At 38.9% G+C, this 22,099-nt stretch overlaps 1 protein-coding gene and 1 non-coding gene across 2 annotated transcripts; both read left to right on the top strand.

Annotated features, from left to right (window-relative positions):
• The first annotated feature begins 1,296 nt into the window (after positions 1-1,296).
• On the top strand, positions 1,297-19,658 carry LOC117303068 (golgin subfamily A member 2-like). Its single transcript, XM_033787135.1, has 24 exons — positions 1,297-1,345; positions 2,097-2,360; positions 2,775-2,830; positions 3,578-3,641; positions 4,053-4,127; positions 5,418-5,498; positions 5,786-5,824; positions 6,010-6,166; positions 6,986-7,092; positions 7,337-7,395; positions 7,597-7,657; positions 8,080-8,250; positions 8,868-8,975; positions 9,949-10,036; positions 10,648-10,763; positions 11,521-11,739; positions 12,547-12,660; positions 13,705-13,863; positions 14,890-15,030; positions 15,865-16,000; positions 16,192-16,374; positions 16,883-16,989; positions 17,777-17,993; positions 18,212-19,658. The coding sequence occupies exons 1-24, from the start codon at positions 1,298-1,300 to the stop codon at positions 18,466-18,468; spliced, it is 3,027 nt and encodes a 1,008-aa protein (XP_033643026.1). The 5' UTR covers position 1,297; the 3' UTR covers positions 18,469-19,658.
• Positions 6,266-6,338, top strand: Trnas-cga. The gene has a single exon. It is a non-coding gene; the product is annotated as a tRNA-Ser (tRNA).
• Positions 19,659-22,099: the final 2,441 nt, after the last annotated feature.

The raw sequence follows: 22,099 nt of genomic DNA, 5'->3' as shown, positions 1-22,099 counted from the left end.
TAGTCGCGTTACTAGACTAGCTGGTGTCTCCTTCATCAACTTGGGGCCTATGATGACGTACTTAAACAAAATGTTGGATTTATTTTTATAATTCAAGTTTAATATTATAGTTGCACTGGTTTTGTTTATGTTCTCTATCATACAAGAAAACGCGTGATGGTTTTGCCTCTTGTATAGCTTCAAAAAGGAAGTAAGACTAATTTCTTGTCAAGATCACGTGTAAAGGGAGTATTGGAAAAGAAGACTGGAATACATTCTTCTCTCGTATTAGACTACACTCAATTAACCTAAGTAAGGTTTTTGTTAATTGTTTTCAGGGCTCGCATTGTTTTATAAGATTTTTGACAGTACGAACACGCTGTAAAGTATGATATTGTTAATCATTGTTTGGTTTATTTTCTAGCTACACTGATTCCTTCTGATTGTACAGTTGCAAATAAAGCAAAATGAAGAAATGCACAGAAATAAATAAATGAATAAACAAACTAATAATCTGATACTAATTCAACTCTCTTCAAGTTGTACTCATTAATTTGCTTGAGTGTGTGTGCACTATCGATCCCGCCCCACTAACCCGGCCATACCTGACCGTCATCATTGTTTAACTTTTGAAAAGATTTTTCTTCAGGCAATATTAAATCATAGTTTCTAAAATTATTTTGCAAACAAATTGTTGTTGAGGAGCTACAATCAAGGCAAAAGGAAAGAATAATTTTTGAGACGAAAAGTTATGAAGTCACAAGCTTCATAGACCCGCCTTCCTTTTTAGGTCCAGGATCCTGAGATGGTTAGAATTAAATTTACTACTACTTTTTTAATACAATAGCTTTTGTACTTGCTTAAGATAAAAGGGCCGTCCAGCCAGGGCATTTGAAATGGCTCCCGAATTATTTATAATCTGAAAATTTCGCTTCTGCACCATTCCTTATACATACACCTGCAGTGATCGTGTATTATTGTGTACAAAAAGCTAAAAATACATTATTTGCAGACGTGTCTTTCCCATACCACTTAGGTTTTTAACTATTTGGCTTTCGACGACTGTTTTATTATTATACTTAGTTTTTGACATGGTTGCAATTGAAGTGTAATCGATTTAGGGAAATATAACTGATTATTTTTTCACGACCATTTCTTTTTTGTAAGGAAAAATCATGAGATATCCAACTTTTTGATTATTAATGTCATTACAGACATTAAAACATTTCCTTGGTAGTCATAAAACAGTTATTGAGTGCTAAGTAAACTACTGTGCAAAATTCTAGTAGCTGAAGAGTCAGTTTGTTACGTTTCAAAGATGGCGGATGAAAATCGTGAAAAGAAGCTGGCCGCTGCTAGAAAAAAGGTAGGTTTTTGTTCTTTATTTTCACTCTCCGAGAACATTTTCTTACAATTTAAAGAGCTATATATTGCCAAGTCTTTGGGTAGTATTTGAACTAATTTTTAGTTCTGTGTGCAATTTGAAACGTCTGTAAGTAAACACCTAAACTGAGAGGGTGAAAAAGAGTGGGATGGTGCAAAATTACCCGTACCGTGTTACCACTGAATGACAGAACTACCGGTGTCTGTGTGTGAACGGTGCAATAGGTTCCACGTCACATGCCGTATGCCTCACTCATCCCATGGGGATCGTGGTGAAATTGTTTCATGAAAATGTGTATTTTGTATTATGGGTATTTATTGAATATTATAAGTGTTCAAAAAGCGAGGGTAACATTTTTAGAAGGGGAAGTAAAGTGTGAATTAAATAGTTTACAGTATTTGATTTGAGGTCCTATTTTATTATTAACAAAATTAGAAATGTTTGTTGTTGTTGTTAAACTTAAATATTTAATGTTGAAAGGCTAAACAAAAGTAAACAAATACATAACTTAAATAAATAAATATATTAAAGAAATAACATAGTGATTAAAACTTGGGAAAAGTTTCCGTATGGCGCCACCACTTTTTCATTCGAAATAAAATAATATAGTATCTAATTTACCTGATTGATATATCCCTTTTTGTAAAAATGAGTGAAAAAGTGGTGGCGCCATACAGAAAGTTATCCAAAACTTGTTCCGGGTCATGAATTGTTTTACTGTTTTGTCCACCAGCTACAAAGATTCCAACAGAAAAAGACTCCTTCAAACTCTCCCATTCCCACCAAGAACAGAAGAATCGATCCCTCAAACTCTACGCCGTCCACCCCTAAGACAAACAGCCAACCCAGAACCCAGTCAGCACCCACTCCACCCAGTGGTGGGTTACCCAGCCAAGAGGGCCGGAGGAACCCCTTTGCCTCTGACAACCCATCTCATAATAGTAATCAGCAAAATGCTCATACAAGAAATTCAGATCACCCAAGTCCTGTGAACAGAGTAAGTATTGCAAAAGTTATAATGTAGGAATTTTCTGTTACCTTCCAAAGTGCCAATGTCAGGCTGGAACTTCATCTTTGAGAGCAAAGCCATTTACATGTGTACGTACAGTCACAATTAAGGGTATACTTTTTGTGACAATAACACCAACTCTTTGCAGACCTATTCAACAAATTCAAGCACGTCTGATTCATAAAAACACCATCCTGGCTTGTATAGTAAATTCTTAAATGTATTTTTGAATTTCATAAAAATGTTTATCCTTAGAACTAAAATTTAATTTTATCAAGCATTGCATGGACCCATCCTTACTCCAGTTGTCAACTGTTGTTCAATAATTTAGTTGGTTATAACACAATCTTGGATACAATGGTGAATAGTTGTGATTGTATTTTGTTTCTATATTTTCTCCAGCTCAATAATAGTTTTCAGCCAAACAGTCCAGCATCTTTCAAGTCTGCTGATGCAAGGTAGGTAGTATAGCACAGGGTTCTCTTTATCCGGTTAGTGACACTGGACACGTTTGGTTAGTGTCAAAGACCAGTGTTCTCACTTGGTGTATCCCATCATAAGCGTAAAATAACAAGCCTGTGAAAATTTGGGCTTAATCTTTCATCAAAGTTGCGAGAAAACTATGAAAGAAAAAACACCCTTGTTGGACGAATTGTGGGCTTTCAGATAGGAATAAAAGACTCCTAGCTAGAAGTCTTTTATAATTTTAGTGAGAAAATACCTCTTTCTCAAAAACTACTTTACTTCAGATGGAGTCGTTTCCGACAATGTTTCATACTATCAGCAGCTCTCCAATGCTCATTACCAAGTCAGTTTTTAAGTTAATATTTGTTATGAGTAATTACCAAACGTGTACATGTTCCTTAATATGCATACAAATTGCACAACATTTTATTAGATAGCCACTGGGGTAGGTTTGGTAATAACGTCAAAGACCAGTCATTCTCACTTGGTGTATCCCAACATGCATAAAATAATAAATCTCTGAAAATTGTTGCTGAATTTGTCATCGAAGTTGCAAGATAATAAAGAAAGCAAAACAACTTTTTGCACAAATTTGTCTGCTTTTTGGTCCTGAGGAGTGCAAAGAAAATCAATTTTAATAACTTAAGGAGGGTGGATTTTAACTCTCCTCATAATTATTTAGGTGACTTTGACTTAATGGATTGTAACTCTATGACTGTTTGTTTCTTCTTTTACGTCAGATCTTTGTCTTCCACTGAGAGTTTACGGCAGCTGTCCATGCAAGTCAATGGGCTCGTCTCTGAGGTAAGTTAACTTAATAGTCAACCCTCCTTCTGTCTGACTTACAATTTCATCCACAGTGGTTTTGAATGGTAGAAAACTATTCCAGCCTGCAATAATATAATTGCATGTGGTGAATTCGTCATCACAGTACACAGTCAACCCTCCTACTATGTGACCATTCAATATGTTTTTATTATAAATAACCATTTCAATTGTTTTTTTAAATTATTATTATCCACCGTGGTTTTGAATTTGTATAACTGTGCCAGCCTTTAATAAAAAATAATGTGGTAAAAGCATTTATGATTTAATAACTAAACATGCAAGACTTTCATGTGGTAAATGCATACATAGTACTCATAGTACACCGTCAAGTTTCTGACCACTCTTATCTAACGTCTACTCTGTTTTTGTCTTGTATCTATTTTCAAGTCTGACTTCTTAAATGGAGATGGTAATGATTCATCAGTTGATGCCGGTAATAGATCAGGATTTAACCAACTAGAGGTAAGAACTGCTTATCACACGTTGTAAGCTAAATTATTGTTATTAAGGAAATAAAAGGGTAGCGACGACCTCGTCACCGACGAGGTCTTCAACGTACGTTTAAAGCCGGCAGGGTCGGCGGCTGTGTGATAAAGGCCCGAGCCGAAGAAGAGAGCCCTGCAAGGTTTTAAACGGACGATGAAGAACGAGTCTCTGCTCTTTTATTCCCATTCATGAATGCCCTTTTGTTAAAAAACGTAAATAAATACAGTTATAGACACTTTAACAATTGAAAATTCGAGGTTTGAATATATTTTCTTCCAAAACTTTGTGAAGAATCTGTTCGAGGCGCATGGGTTGTGTGTGCTTAGATTACGCGCTGATAGCTATGAATTGCGCATTCTGCGTGATAATCTTGCGCAGAAGCCAGCTCAGTGTGCATAAACAGAGCTCCAACGTGCATTAACAAAAGGTTTATGCACACCCACGTGGCGCGCTCTCCACCAATGGGAGTAGAGAAAGTGTCCGGGGTGTTTATGAATATTGGTTTCTTCACACCATATTGCAGCCCGAAGGCTGAATTGCACAGTAATTGGTTACAGTTGGTAAAAAAACACCAATACACAGAAGGAAATTTTTTTAAATTACACAGTCAAATGCCAAAATAACAACCTGGAATAAATTTTGTAGAGCTGCAAAAAATAGTTTTGTTAGCACAAACAATTTTTGCTAACCAGAATAAGGTTACCAGGCAAAAAAAACATTCCACATTCTGGCGTGTCATAGTTTTTTCCTCTTGTTTTTATGATGGGTAAGTATTCCTCAATACTTAACAGAATTGAAAGAGATTTATCAGACTGAAGCTCAACATTTGTATAAAAACACATTACTTATATAGGATTTGAGGCATTGCATGGTGAGGTATCAATGTATATTTGGTTTGCTGACGATGACTAGAGCAAGCTAGTCAAAACGTTGAGACCAATTTCAGAACTGACTCCGCGGCAGTACAGTTAATTACGATCCTATAAGCTAAAGTAGTAGTCCAGTCTAATTTCTATACCATCCGCCCTGGTAATAGTTAATAAGCAGGACAGTTCTTTTCAGAACTGAGAAGTCTCCCAAACCTCCGATTATCTACTCCACGGCAGTAGAATAAAGCAAGACAGTTCCCTAAGAACAACTCTACCTGGCAAGTAGAACACATTACTTGTCAAGTCATGAGTTTTAAGTTAGTGGTCCAATCCTATAGTCAATGGCCTCAGGCATGCAGTCCAGTGACCAGTCTGTTCATATCTTTATTATTTTTAGACAAGGAATCAGGAGTTAGCAGCTAATCTAGATGAGCATGTCCAGTCTAATAAAGAACTTCACTTACACAATGAGGAACTGGTAAGTCTCTATACAGTCAACCAACAATTTTTTGACTTGTCCGGCCAGCAAGTGAAAAAACAGATAAGGGAAATATAGGTTACGTGTGTTCACCTCCAGCGACATGACAAATTTCAGTTTTTCAGGTTTTCTTTTCAGAATCGAATCCCTGGATATTGCGCTATAAAACAAGTGCTATATATTAATTTGGCAGTTCTCATTATAGCATATAGGTTACCCAACGATCTCTGTGCTTTGATTGTCCAGTTTTTATCACAATGTATTGTTCAATTTTGTTTTGTTTTCAGAGAAGTCACTGTGAGAGATTACAAGATCAGCTCCAAAAGGTAAAATAATGACCACTTTGACGCACACATAACTATGAAAATTGTGTATAATTGTTATTATGTGCGTTTAAGAAAGTCTGAGCAAGATCAAAAATGGCACTTTTCTGTAAACAAATATCTTGGGTGGCACAATGCTTATATGTAATTACACAAATATTTTCCATTGAAATAATTTTCGTTATTAGGAGCGAAGAGAATCAGATCAGCGATTATTCAAAGAGCAGAGCGCCCTCAAGGAGCAGTTACAGGTCCATATTCAGACCATCGGAATTCTCGTATCGGAGAAGACTGACCTCCAGACCTCCGTGTCTCAAAGTCAACAGAGTCTCAAACAGAGAGCAGGTCAGTTGCGTTGCTTGACCAAGTTTTCAAAACTGTTACCTTTTTTTTTTTCATCCGCGGCCAAAACATAGGATTCGAACTGGCTCTAGCTACCGGGCAACCTCGGTAGTCTAGTTGGTAAGACACTGCTCTCGAATTGTATTGATCGTGGGTTCGAATCCCACCCGAGTTATATGCTTGTGATAATTTTACACAGGACTCGGGGGAAAGTACTGAGTATAAGTTCTCACAAACATCGGTGTATGGGTAAAACAAAATAATAATAATATCATTTGAAGTAGGTCAAATCATGCGGCCGTTTGTAGCTACTGTGGTAATTTTGGTCTTCTTGACGACCTGTGCTAGGTTCTGAGGTTTCCAACACCCCTCCACCTGGGCCCAGTTTCATAGAGCTGCTAAGCACACAAATTTGCTAAGTGTGAAATTTCTTCCTTGATAAAAACAGGACTATCAACCAAATTTCCTTGTGATACTCAGGATAAGCAAACAACAGCTGAATACCAGTAACAAGCAATATGCAAGGAATAGAAATTTGGTTGGTAATCCTGTTTTTATCAAAGAAGGAATTTCATGCTAAGCAAATGGTTGTGCTTAGCAGCTCTATCAAGTTGGGCCCTGTAAGCCTGCTATAGCTAGCAACTGCTAGCCTATTGGAATGAATCAAGCAAAAGTCCTTGCAACAAATAGGGGGGCCTATTAAACTTGTTTGGCTTACTGAGGAGCCAGGATTTTCTGGAACCTTCCTGTATTTGCGTCATTACTGGGTTACTCTGCTGGACTTGAGGGTAGTTTGAAGTAATTTTCCATTTTGTATTTCAGCGGAAGCAGACAATTTATCTAGTCGACTTCAAGCGTCACGACAAAGAGTCGCCGAGTTAGAGCGATCTCTAGCTAGTGCAACGTCATCAAGTCAACAATTTAAAAAGGTAAGGACTGACCATGCATCTAAGGAATAGGGTGAATTTTAGTTTCCCTTAAGGTTTATTACCTGAAATTTGAAATATGAAGTCGCATCCCCTGTAATACTGCTTCCCAGGTTGAATCGAAACTTGGGTGTGACCCCTGGCTATATGGCAGTTTAAGGTTGAAGTGACATTGGTTAGTCAATTTGGGAAGTTCTAAATTTTTCTCATTTTTAATGCTGCCTTATTCATGTTTTTAATTTTACAGACCAGTGCTGTGCTTGATAAAGACAAGGATGCCCTCAAGTTAGACGTTTATAAGTTACAGTAAGTTTGTTTTGTGCTTTGCTTCTGCTCTCAACCAAGCCACTCAAAAAAGCAGACAAATTTAAACAATTAATTAACAAAACATACAAATTGTAGCCACTGAGGAACAGCTTCACAATTATCACTTGAGCTTTGCATATACATGTATTGAAAATGGGAATTATTTGGTAATATTTCTTTTTACTTTCATCCTTTGTGCAGAAAAGCTAATGAGGAATTAACGCAGCGGAACTCGGAGACCAGCAGCCAACTCAAAACAAAGGTATGATTTCTCTTCTATACTTTATTTCTCTCGAACACAAGTGTCAAGACCAGGATTCGAACCCACACTTTGATGATCCAATTATCATAATATAAGTAGGATTTGAAACTTTGCATGGTGGAAATACGATATATCATAATATAGTTTGATGCGCTAGACCACTCTGCCACGACACGCAATGTCGCTATTTACTCCTGGGCAATGAGAAGCAACTATAGGTAAGTCTCTTGCCCATGAAAACATGTGCCCCGACCAGGATTCGAACCCACACTGTGATTACTCAACCGTCAGAACTTGAGTTCAAATGCTCTGGACCACTCTGCCACGACACGCTTTCACAATAATTATGTGCAACATTTGTAATGGTAGCTCGATAATCTCCTCCTTGTAAAAAACTAAATTTGTTTTCTCCAAATGTCCAGACCTCTGAGTACTCGCAGCTTCAACACTTTGCACAGGATTTAAACGACCGTCTGAATGCGGCCGAGCTCCGTGCCAATCAGCTGTCCAATCAGGGGACTCAACAGGATACCCATAATGCCTTGCTAAAGACCCAGGAGGAGAAAGCTGATCTTGAGAGTAAATTAGCCCAGGTCAGTTGTCAAAGGTTTCTGTCTAAATCATGCAGAGAAAATTTACCCGAGTCCAAAAAGAACCTGAGATCTCCATTTAAGGTTGGGTCATAACTCTGGTACTAACTGTTGAACAACTTACCACAACGCTTTACATAAGTAGCCAGCCGTTGATTTCACCAAACTCTTCCTAACTTAGGATCAGTCATAGGACCTATGATAAGTTAAGTTCTGCATCCGTAGACGTTAGGATGCATTAAACCCATTCTAATTTAGGACGAGTTACCCATCCTAACTCGAGATAGGATTAATTCTAGCGTTTCATGAAAAAGGCTGCTGGTCACTGTGCCAATAACATGTCTTAAATCTTACTCCCGATGAAGTATACAGCCTCCAGGCTGCCGTCCGACCTAAGATCAACCAAAGCATTGTTTAAGCAAGTTTTTTTGCCTACAGGCTTTATGACATTGGGCCCTGGTCATAGGGCCAATAACATTTCTGTAATCTTTCTCTTCTCCCTGTGGAGTATACAGCCTAGGGCTGCCGTGACACTCCGAAGGCTTTTTCAAACACAATATCAACCTCTACCCTTCCTCCCAGGCACCCATTTAACAATTTAATTAACTTTATCTTGACAGTATAACGAATCATTCCACAAGCTGACTGCAGAGAGGGAGCAGCTCGCACAGCAGTTTCAACAACACACTGAGCATTATCAGAAACAGGCCCAGGAACTTGCCATACAGGTATCCCAGTTCTTTATCATATAGCCAAGTAAAATTTGAATCAAGTCTTCATTACAGGCTAATAATAATAATAATAATAATAATAAAGAACACTTAATAGAGCGCCGGTATCCGCCTCAGGAAGGCGCTCAAGGCGCTTGAGTAGAGAAAGACAAATTAGGACTGAGGATTGTGGGAGTATGCTTGTTTGAACAGGTGAGATTTTAAGTTTGTCTTGAATGTTGTGATGGATGGAGATGATTTGACAGTCAGTGGGAGTTGGTTCCACACTCGGGCTGATGCCACAGAAAATGACCTATTGCCCCAAAGAGTGGAAGTTCTGGGCTGATGAAGCATCATGAGCTCATTAGAACGCAGTCCGGTGTGTGCTGAGGTGTATGGGTGGATGAGGTTGCTGAGGTATTCTGGAGCATTGTGTTGTTGAAAATGAATAGAGCAAGTTTGTACTGAATCCTGTGTGATATTGGCAGCCAGTGGAGATCCTGTAATACAGGAGTGATGTGGGAGTATTTACTGGTGAGAGAAACTAGTCTGTCAGCGATGTTTTGTAGACGCTGGAGACTGTGATGGCTGTGATGGATTCCATACAGGACTCTATATGCTAGACAATGAGTGTCAAACAGAGTTTTAGGGTATTTGATTTGGTTTTGCCAAGATGGGTATTTTGTACAGAAAAAAAAAAATTCTTCAGGTTGACGATAAACTTTGTTGTTTACGTGTGACTTCTCCTTCTTATCGTGTCCACACACTAGATGTTGTGTTTCAGCCATAACTAAACACAGCTCCAAGCAATATCATTGTACTCTACAAGGTCCTCATTTTGCATTCTTGCTCCAGTAGGGGGCATCTCAGGAGGTGATCCATAGTTTGTGGCTCTTTCCCACATATGCAAGTCACGTCTTCAGAGTCCAGATATCCCAATTTCTTGAGAGATACATTTGACTTAATATTCTTTGTTTGATTTCTATATCAGATTATATCCCAATCACAAGAAAAGGAAACACTTCTTCAAAATCTGGCCGATCTTCGGCAAAAAATCACAGCAATGGAAAGTGCCAAAGGTGAGTTTATAAAACCCAAGCCTAGGACTCGATTTCATATCAGAATAGCGTTATGGGAAAGCTCCATGAAAACAAAAAGACTAATATGAAACATCCTTTTTATTTGCCAACTCACACCTGTTATCTCCATGTAATTCCTTGTCCAAACAGTGGACTTAATTGGACCATGAACAAACCAGGGGCCAATTTCATAGAGCTGCTTAAGCAAAAAAATTGCTTAAGCACGAAAATAGCTCGCTTATTTTACACATGTTACTGACCAAAATGTCATGCCAAATACATTGCTTGTGACTGGTCTTTAGCTGTTGTTTACTTAGCATAACAATTGAGTGGAGTCTTGGCCGGTAATCTGATTTTACTAAGCAAGGATTTCTTTGCTTAAGCGAAATTTTGTGCTTAAGCAGCTCTATGAAATTGGGCCCAGAAGTGCTGGCTACTGCCCCATGCAGATTAAATGCTAATCCATTAAGTTTAATGAACCAAGCAGTTCAATGTCAACGCACCTACTCTGTGAGAAGGCAGTACTTTGGAAGAAACGGGAGGAGTACCTACTTCACTTTATTTCTTGTTTTTAAATTGTTTGGACGTGTTCATTTTTTTCACATCCACAGCTGCAGAGTCAGAGCGAGGAGATCTCGTCAACAAGGAAGAGGTTGAGAAACTCCAAGTGAGGATTGAACAGCTTGAAGCGGAGAGGCAAACAATACATGGGCAATATCAACAACAGGTGGGTAGTTTTTGGTCAATAACTTAGCTTTCAGACAAGGGCCAATAACAATAATAATAATATTAATAATAATAATAAAACAGTTACTATATAGCGCAATATGAATTGGCATTCCTCAAAGTGCTTAACAGTAAAATGAAAAGCATAACAAGAAAACAAAAACTTGTATATTCCCCAATTAACGTTGCCTTGGATCGGACGAGTTGGTCTATAAAAAACACTTGTAACCGTTTGTTATGAAATGCATATAGGTAGAAAGATGTTGTAAAAGTAGAATACAATGATCCACACAAGTTTGTCTCGAAATTGCGTGGTTTTCCTTCTACTTTGCAAAATAACACGGTCGGCCATTTATGGGAGTCAAAAACTTCACTCCCATAAATGGCCGACCGTGTTAGTCGACGAGGTAAAAGGAAAACCACGCAATTTCGAGGCATATTTGTGTAGATCATTGTATTCTACTTTTACAACATCTTTCTACCTATATGCATTTCATAACAAACGGTTACAAGTGTTTTTTATAGACCAACTCGTCCGATCCAAGGCAACGTATTCCTTTAAAGCCCAAAACAAATGATTATAAAATTAGGCCAGACCAGCTGTTACCTAAATGAAACCATTAAAAATACTACGAACAACTAAAGGATCCGAAACTAAATAACTCTATACACTAAAAAGTTAAAAAGTTAAAATTACAATAAATGGTCGGTTTCCGTGTTTACACGTTTTATACTTTTTTCCCTTGTGATTTTCTTAGGTGAGTGACAACTCCCAGCTCAGCCGCCTCTACCAGGAGAAGGAGGACCGGATCGAGGAGTTGGAACGTCAGCTGGCACGTCTTGAAGAGGACAGCACAGACAGAGGGAGACTCTTAGAGAGCATCCAGGGAGATAAGGCCACCATCAGCCGAGCTCTAGCTCAGAATAAGACGCTGAAACTACAGCTGGAGGAGCTGCAAGCTGCTTACGTCAAAATGGTGAGATATCTCCAGGGCCCAATTTCATAGAGATGCTCAAGCAGAATATTTTGCTCAAAAAATGTTTGCATATCAGAAATGAGCAGGATACCAGTCACAAATTGTACATTTTGGCTGAGTTTGGCTGTTAAAGACACTGGACACTATTGGTAATTGTCGAAGACCAGTAATCTCACTTGCTGTATCTCAACATATGCATCAAATACCAATCTTGTGAAAATTTGAGCTCAATCGATCGTCGAAGTTGCGAGATAATAAGGAAAGAAAAAACACCCTTGTCAGGCAAAGTTGTGTGCGTTCAGATGCTTGATTTCGAGACCTCAAATTCTAAATCTGAGGTCTCGAAATCAAAATCGTGGAAATGTATTTTTTTTCTCGAAAACTACTCCACTTCGGAGGGAGCCAATTCTCACAATGTTTTATACTACCAACCTCTCCCCATTACTTGTTACCAAGTAAGGGATTTATGCTAATAAATATTTTGAGTAATTACCAATTGTCTCCACTGCCTTTAACCTTTTACTCTGGTAAGCATAAGTTTGTTGTGTTAAAGCTACTCTTGTGGCTAAAGCAGATCTATTGAATTGGGCCCTGCAGGTAGTGAGAGATCTCTTGTGGCGTGTCATGGCTAAGCTGTTAAAAAGCATTGGAGTCGAGCTCTAAGCCAAATTTATAAAGCTGCTTTTATAGAGTGTCATTTTGGTTGGATCTGCTTGGGTCCTTTTATTGTCAATTTTATAAAGTTGTAAAATTCAAGTTTCTCTAAGCATGATTGTTTTTCTGTTACCACCTTCTTTTCCGTCTCAGACCAATGATAATATGGAGATGTTATCAGGCCTAAAGTCGGAGCAGCACGTCAGCCAGGAGTTGGCAAACAGGCTGGGTCAGCAGGAGGACGAACTCAGAGAAGTCAGACAACAGGTAAGAAAGATCTTCTTGTTTCCTATAGGACTCCATAGCACTTTAAGTGAACAGTGCTTATCTGGGCCAAGTTTCATAGAGCCGATTTCAAGGGGTCAATTCACAACAAACTTGCCTTGTTGTGTCACTTCTCTGCTTAACACCAAACAGCCAACAAATTTATCTTGGCTTTGCAGTGAAGTAATTGTTGTGAAAAAAGTAGTTCTGATAATGGGTGCTTCACTGGACATATAAATTGATTAACCTTTTTAAAAATTTGAACCTTGGTTAAATAAAAATTGTTGTGTTCTTGCACGAATGTCATATCTCACTTCAACTATTTCAAATTTACAATCCAACTCGGTTATAAATGCAATGTTGATATACAGGTCCATCAGTGTACGAGATATAAAGGTATTAGTAGATCAACAGAACAATGTAATAATGTATATTTGGTTAGCGGTAACACCATATGTGTATCTACTTGCCAGGTAGAGTTTGTTCTTAGAGAACTGTCTTGCTTAATTCTACTACCGCAGAGTAGAATGTTCGGGTGTTCGGAAGACTTCTCAGTTCTGAAAAGAACTGTCCTGCTTTTTAACTATTACCAGGGCGGATGGACTCCCGACGATGTCTAGAGCAAGCTAGTCGAAACGTTGAGACCAATTCAGAGCTGACTCCGCGGCAGTACAGTTAATTACGATCCTATAAGCTAAAGTAGTAGTCCAGTCTATTTCTATACCATCCGCCCTGGTAATAGTTAAAAAGCAGGACAGTTCTTTTCAGAACTGAGAAGTCTCCCGTACCTCCAATTATCTACTCCGCGGCAGTAGAATTAAGCAAGACAGTTCTCTATTGAACAACTCTACCTGGCAAGTAGATACACACACACCGCAAACCAAATATACATTGATACCTCACCATGTCTCAAATCCTATATTAATGTTCTTTATCCCCGATGCAAATTTAACATCTCTTACGAATGTATTCAGCTCCCTCTGCATGTAAGTGGTGAAAATATTTATTGATTGCTTGTTTTGGGGTGGTTTTTTTTTCGTTATGTAGTTACATTCCAAGGAGAGTGAGTGTGATGTGCTGAAGACCCAGAGTTATACACTGAACAAGCAATTAATGCAGCAAGCAACCATGGCAGACAGGGTACAACACTACGAAGCACAGAGTCATGTACATGAAACACTAAACAAAGACCTGACTGCTTCACAGGTAAGAGTAGTAGGAATAATATCTAGACAATGTTTGTTTTTGTGAGTTTTGTTCTTGATGACGTGGGCAGGCATGCAACTCTTCTGCGTTTCCGCGTTTTTGTTTGTTTTTGTTTTTTTTTCTTTAAAAAAAAGGAAAAAAAAGGGTTTTGTTTTTTTTGTCGTTTTTTTTTTTTAAAGCCTAATATATGCCTGGCAACAACAGTGTACAACTACAATCATGTAAAATAAGCCTAGTACATGCTAACAATGCACCTAAGAGCATAATAAACCTCAACATTTTCTAGGGTACCATTGGTGGATCTCATGTCCCATGGCGTTTCAGGTGCCTCGCTCCGCACTTGCGTTGTGCCTTTGAAAATGTTCCTCTTTTTTTTTTCAACGGGCAGTTGCATGCCTGCGTGGGGAAGTCGACGGTGTAGAGTTAATATAACAGCAAAGTTTGTGCTTGTGATTTGAGACTTATCAATGTGTATTTGGTTTGTGGTAACACCAAGTGGATATCTACTTATAGATTATGTTCTCATGAGAACTTTGCTTGCTACATATTCTACAGTCACTACCGCAAAGTAAATTTAGTTGGAATTGACTCAGAGACCAGGAATTTAATATCAAGAAGTCTCCTCGATCCACTAAGCATAAATAGAAGTCCTGGCAAATTTCCTACCTTTAGCCCAGGGCCCAATTTCATAGCCAGCTTAGCGGCCGATTTTGTGCTTACTGTGCAATTTCTATTTCATAGCGCTGCTAACCATAAGCAAACGAAAAGGCATGCTAACCTTACGGTGCTTACCCCACAAAAATAAATGACGTCACAATGCAAATCCACGGTAAACACGCAATATGGCCGTTCCTTACCGTTAAGCAGCGCTATGAAATTTGGCCCAGGTGTTATCTAATAAGCAGGATAGTTCTATTTTTTAACAATTGAGAAGTCTCCCGAATTCCGAAAATCTACGCCGCATTAGTAAAAAGTCTACCCAATTCTGAAAAAAAACCTAATTTGTGCTTTCTCTCATTTATCAAGATGAGACTACGAGATTTGGCAGAAGAGAACAGTCAGCTGAGGGTGAGAATTGCCAACTTGGAGAGCTACCGGCCGGAGTCGACAACAGCCTCCGTAAACATCACTACAGAGGATGGTCAGGTAGTGGCTAGAGACGATATGGTAAGGCTGACCTCAAACATGTCCCAACACAAACACTCTTCACTCCCTCTGTGTAATGTTCTAGACTGGTCATGAATTACCGGCCATTCATAAATACCTCAGACAGTTTGGCTATTCCTATTGGTGGAGAGCGCGTCAGGTTGGTGTGTATAAACCTTTTTTTATGACCAGTAAAAAGTGTTGAAACATGAGTGTGACACGCGAGCTGCACCTGCGCTTATAAGACAGTTTCTTCATACCTATTGGTCGAGAGCAACAGCCGGGACAGTTGTGCCACATCTTGCGATACGCGCGACGCGCACAGCATTCCCTTATAAGGAGTTGTTTCGTCTCGATAAAATTATCAAGAACCAGGCCTCGTTGGGTTTAAACCACTAGTTGAAAACCTCTTCACCACACATTGATTTCCTTATTAATAACACTACATAGGGTGGTCGGGTTCTGGGTAGAGATGACATGATAAGACTAACCAGCAGACTGACCCTACACTGACCCTCTTCCCACCCGCTAAATAGTGTTTTTAGAATGGTCAGAATCCCCCAGAGCCCACCATGAACCCATTTCTCCTTTAATAACTCTGTAACTGACAAAGATAGGGGTGAACCCATAACTGAACAATAAGTGTCTGCCCTTATACTGCCAACGCTACTGAATGATGTCACTCGGTCTACATGTATGTGCCATACCCTAACTCTGATGTTTCTGATCAGCAGAGTGTGGGTTGGGGTCCCAGTCTAGATACTTGTGTCTGATGTTTCTGATCAGCAGAGTGTGGGTTGGGGTCCCAGTCTAGATACTTGTGTCCTTATTATCTAATCATCTTTTTCCTTTCAGGTGGACTCGTTGTCTGCCGCCATTAGACAGCTTGAGATGGAAAGGGACCAACTGACGACATCATTCCACGAGCAGCAAGCTCAACATCACGTCCTCTTAGCTCAGATGGATGATATACGCATGCAGCAGGGTCAAGGTACATAGTTCTGAAAGTCACTTGGAGGCTTTCTTAAAGGCTAAAAAATAAGAACCAAATATTCTTATTGTCTCCTTTTGATTTTCCAATTTGATTGCCATATCTTGTGACACACTTGCAACCAATAGCAAGACAAAATCTATGCAAGACGTCCGATGATTATAAATAAGTCGTTGTTGTTGTTTATGCAGAGCCAGCAGTTCTTCAAGAAGTCCAGTTTGTCTCCAAAGAGCACTTTGAGACATTACAGACGGCGATGGATATGCTGCAAGACCGCTTCGCTGCCGTCATGAGAGAGAAGGCTGACCTTAGCGAGAGGTGTCAAGACCTAGAGCACATCAACCTCCAGCTCTCTGGGGAAACAGAAACCATAGGTTAGTAGGAGCAGTGGGCGGGGCTTAATGTTGAAAATGGAAGGGGTTTGGAGTGTAGAATAGTGAGAGGTGTCAAGACCTAGAACACATCAACCTCCAGCTCTCTGGGGAAACAGAAACCATAGGTTATTAGGAGCAGTGGGCGGGGCTTACCTCTCCAGTAGGGTTTGGGTTGTGAAATAGTGGGAGGGGCTTGCATGTAGAAAAGGGGAGGATTTTGGGTGTAGAAAAGAGGGAGGAGTTTTTGTGTATAAATTACATAAGCTTAAATATTTTGAGTTTACGAATTTGAAAATGTGTCTTGTATAAAAAATAAACATAAAGTAATGTGCCGAGATACATCATCAGTGCACAAGAATGTTTGCGCAAGATACAACCTTTATTTCAGAATCGTTCTACGACCTTGTTTCACTGACACAACGATATTAGCATCTATTAAATATTTAAGTAGATGTTATTATTGATCAATGTGTTGAGTCTCATTAAATGGTTTGATTTGATTGTTCAGGAGAGTACATCAGTCTTTACCACAGTCAGCGAGATATGATGAAGAGAAGACAAGATGAGAGAGAACGCTTCGTTGCAACACTGGCCAAAGATAAAGATGAAATGCAGGTATGTGGATTTTATATCCCCCATTTCTTATTAAAAATGTAAATTTCGGAATGCGGGCGACTATTAAAGCCCGGTTCATACTTCCTGCGAATGCGAATGCGATACGAATGTTGACGTCACAATTTCTCAACGAATAATTCGCAGCAGTTCAACTTTGTTCAGCTCACTTGCAAAATATCGCTGCGAAAGGAGGATGTGTGTTAGCACTGTAAACTCAGTACTTTCCCGAGTTCTGTGAACAAATATCACAGGCATATTACTCGGCTGGGATTCGAACCCACAACCCTTGCAATTCTAGAGCAGTGTCTTACCAACTAGACTACTGAGCTTGCCCGGTAGCCGGAGGCAGTTGAATCCTATATTTTTTAGCAGCGGGTACCACAACGACTTACAGGTTTTTACATGCTAAAATAATTTTCGTCTCATGATCACTGAGACGAAAATTATTTTCATTACATTGTTTTACTCATTTTCAAAAACTACAGCACCTCAGCAAGTAATATTTTCAGGGAAGCTTTCTCATATCATTATCTTCAAACTGTGTGTAAGTTAAATGTAAATCTGTGGACGCTGTGTTTTTTGTCCTACAAAAGATACATAGACCCTTTATTCAATGTTAAATTTGCATCGGGGATAAAGAAAACAAGTTTTTGTGTTACTTTACACCAATGTGTGTTATACCACTGTATACCCAGCACTTTCTAGAATTCTGTGAAAAAGGACTAGGGAAAGGATAGTGTTACCTCAAACTGAGTTGTTACATATTGTTTGTTCGGTTCCGTTCCAGCAAAAGTTGAACCAGCTTCAGAATCTCATGATGCAACTCATTCAAGAGAAGAAACCTCACCAGTTACCATCCTACCTTGGCTCACCGTCCTTCCCTGGAGGGGCTAACCTTGTCAATAACTCCCCTCGTTCACCGTTTGGTAAACACCCAAATGGACATCACAGCCATAGAAAGCAACAGAAGCTTAGTGGCAGTGTGGACAGTACCAGTTTTGAAGGTGGGTGTTTTATGATATTTTTGTTATGGAGGGGACACATTTAGTAATCTGGGCCAATTTCATTGAGCTGCTTAAGCACAAAAAGGAGCTAAGCACAGCTTATTTATGCTTACCAGAATAAGGTCTCATAATTCAAACGTAGTTCCACATACCTTTGCAGGAGTGACAGATATGACTTAATGCTTATAATAAACAATTCTGTTTCTTTCTTTCCCAAGATGAGAGTGACGATTGGCCGTCGAGTAGCAGCGAAGACAGCTGTGAGGAGGTGACAATCGGTGAGCACTACCAAACCGCCATGGACGACAACTCACCACAAAACAACACGGTGCCTGCCACGACGGACCACACGGCCCATCAGATCATGGAGCTCTTGGAGCAAATCGGAGGATCCCACATTATTGATCGGGGGACAATTCTTGACCGGGACTTTGCACCGTGTAAATGCTGTAGTGGAACTCTTGTGGATGTTTGATTCTGATATCCACACCATTGAACTACATGTGGATGTCTGACATTGATTGGGAGAGCTTTCTCAACTTGGAGTCGCTGAAGTGGAATGGCTGATTTGTAATACTTGTGAATGTTAAGTTACATCCACACATCCATACCTGTTAGCGTGTGAACTTTGTGTGGATGTCTGACATTGATTGGGAAACCTTTCTCAATGTGGAGTTCGCTGAAGTGGAATATGTGTGGATGATTTCAACCATTGATGGATGTGTGATGTATCTGCAGACTCAATTGATGTGGCATTTATGAAAACATGATCTGAACGATGTGTAGATTTGTGGATCATTTAAACCATTTGTGGATTTTAAGACTCGATTGATGTGGTGGCATTTTATGAAAACATCATCTGACGCTTTGTGGATCATTTAAACCATTGGTGGATATGTGAGGTTATTGCTCTTGTAAACACATCAACATGGAGGTCATAATGTCACCACATAAACAACGGAACAGATCAGTCTCAGATTTTTGTTCTTTGGCGATATTTCCGCTGAACTCTTTATTTTTTTGCAATCCTATGAAACGGATGTCTAGAAAAGTCTGACATTGGTAGAGGCTTTTACTTGGTGTTGCGATCTACTTAGACTAACATGATTTCAACCAACAAGATCATTTGAGATGGAAAAGACTATTAAAATTCATAGGAGTTATCTTTTAGTCTTCAATGTTATCTCAAATGACAACAGTCCAACTTTGTGGCTCTGTTTACTAGTTGCGATATATTGACGCTAACGCTAGTAGACTTTTCCTGTCGCCATTGTCACTAAAAACTGTGTCCTGCCTAAGTAGGCTTTAGCAGACTTACTCTTTGGAGGGAGCTGAGCTGAACGTTTGTCTCACAGGATCCCCCCCCCCTGCATTGGGCCAAAAGCAGCAAGTCAAGCCCTACTTACATGCGGGTTCTTGCCCAAGAGTTTGTCTCTGGAGGCGACACAGAAGAATTTTGTTCTTCTCCTGTAGCACAGTGCTTGGCAGGATGTCCTTCCGCACAACTTGTGAGCTGTTGTTTCTTTCCACAGCGAGCAAGATTTGTTTACATGAAGTGCCTTAGGCGAAGAAGTCAACTGAAATTTCTGTGTGATCAACGTGCGTATGTGTGTGTCATAAGGAAGAGCACAAAGGGAATTATCTACGGGGGATGAATGTTAAAAAGTAAATTAGGTTGTATTTTCACATTAAACTCACTAAAATCAGTTTACATTTTTCAAAGTAGGATTTAAAACTTTGCATGATGTGAGTACAGTTTGGGCCCAATTTTATAAAGCTGCTTAAGCAAATATAGCTTCTACTAAATGGTATGCTATTTTTGCTGGTAAATTTTTTCTGGTAAGAATAATGAATTTTGTTTAGCTACATTTTGTGCTCAAGTAGCTTTATTATTTTGGGCCTAGGTGAGGTTGACGGTGACATAATGTGTAAAATCTTTTGAGAAGGAGTGGTTCTAAAAGTCAAAATGTTGGGGTAGTATGCTCCGAGCTTCTTTACAAAACCTGAAGATGATCAGACCATGATGATGACACTGCACGTTTTCAAACCACTGGTTCTTCTCTTTTGTTTATTTTTGTGATTGTAATTATTTAAAAAATAAAACTAAAAGACTATGTATATCGAAAAGTAGAAATACTAGAAGAAAAGTCAGCTTGGCTCTAAGTCAGTCCGTTTTATTTGTTTGGTTTTTCATGTGGTGTTTGCACAGAATGTGCCAGTGGAAAAAGAAGGGGTCTTGAAAAGTGAAAAATTATCAGAAGTTAAATAAAAGTGAAATGCAATAGTGGAAAGAGTTTTAGGAAGTATTTATATTTACCATGCATTGCTGATTTTTGTCGCCAACAGATTTAAAATTTGTTCTCCGAACAAATGTTAACAGACGATGATGTTTCAAAGTGAATGCTACACACAACTTACAATGTTGTTGTTGGTATGAACTAGGATAAAACAGTTTTGAAAAACACACTTGCTACTACTTGATAACTAAGTTATTTATTTAGGAACCTACAATGCACCTAGACAGTCTTTGGAATTTCTTTTGTACTAGGATAAAACAGTTTTGAAAAACACACTTGCTACTACTTGATAACTAAGTTATTTATTTAGGAACCTACAATGCACCTAGACAGTCTTTGGATTTTCTTTTGTAGTTTACACTTGATAAAACACATGAGGTGTCAAACATTCTTGTAAAGAAACTTTTTTTTTATCATCTCGCGCAAAACGCGCTCACACCAAACTTTTTTCTTCACTCATAAATCTATCAGGTTACTTAAAATTCACATTTTTCCGTGTTAAAATTCAGTATAAATGTGAAAAACTGAAACAAAAAATGTATATTTCTTTATTATATATATATTTTTTGGGGGTGTGAGGGTTAACTGTATTAATGGTTAATTGTATTCTTAAGACCTACCAGACATCACCATCGACCGAGGTACACAATGGAAAAGCATGTGCGTTTACGCACCACCCAAAAACATGGGAGGTCTTCCTTTGACCTCATCATGGGGGCACTGTTTTGTCCTTTTGAAAACAGAATAGACATGTTTGCAAATACCCATTACGCGAGCGCTAATTGTTGAATGAGGTGCATGCTGGTCTAGCTAGTGATCAAACTTGATCGCTAGTTGATTTCTAGCTAGACCAGCATGCACCTCATTCCAAGCCTATTGTGCGTGTACCGAGTATTGGCGATAAGGTTTATGTAAGCATTTAGGTATAATGGTTACATCTAGTAAGAAATCAATCAATTTGATAGTGGTTAAAATGAGCTCAGTTAAACACAGTTATGTACATTTTAGACTCATGCCACTTTTTAGAACTGATAATACCGTATACATTCCAATGTTTGGCAGCCATTTTGATTGAATCGTACTGCCATGGTTTCAACTTGGCTGTGATTGGTCACCAGGCTGTTAAGACAAGCTTATTTTCAAGGGCATTTTCCAAACATAAGGTTAGGCTCCAGCTCTGGCCTGCATTTTGCACAGCATTTAAATAGCAAACAAAGCCTGGAGCTTTAGCCTAAACCCCAATAGTGGAAGCGACTTGTAACAATGGACCTTCGTCATGGTTCGGCCATTTTGTTTTTCCTCAACTCTAATCATTGTTTCCAAACCACGGCTGGAAGGGAAAGTAGTCTGGTTCCCTTTTTGCTGTGATAAAAATCAGTATTCAATATCACTGCTACACTCCGGGGCCATGACCAAGTTGCTGGCAGAGTGATAAAAGGCTAACAAAATTGTGTGATATATTTTCAAGAACAAAATATCCAAACAATTATTTCTGTACATATTTTCTTTCATTGTAAACTATTAATTATTGCCAAGAAACTTGTAACTAAATAAATTCCACTTTAATAATATAGGTAAACTTGTACAAAAATAAAAGCTAACAGCAGAAGTTTAATTTAAAGAAGAATTTGAAAGTTTGTATTGTTATTTCCTTAGTTGTTTATATCTTCTTTAATGGATTGTAAAGAAAATACTGAGAGGGGTTCCTGGGATTGATGACACTTTTCCACCCAACTTCAGTTAAATTGATGACACTTTTCGGCAAAGCCGAACCCTGACCACTGGTTGTGGAATTTTTATGTGTATCAT

The sequence above is a fragment of the Asterias rubens genome, chromosome 19 (assembly GCF_902459465.1).
Source record: "Asterias rubens chromosome 19, eAstRub1.3, whole genome shotgun sequence".
Taxonomy (NCBI): Eukaryota; Metazoa; Echinodermata; class Asteroidea; order Forcipulatida; family Asteriidae; genus Asterias; species Asterias rubens.
This window is presented reverse-complemented; position numbering and strand designations above follow the sequence as displayed.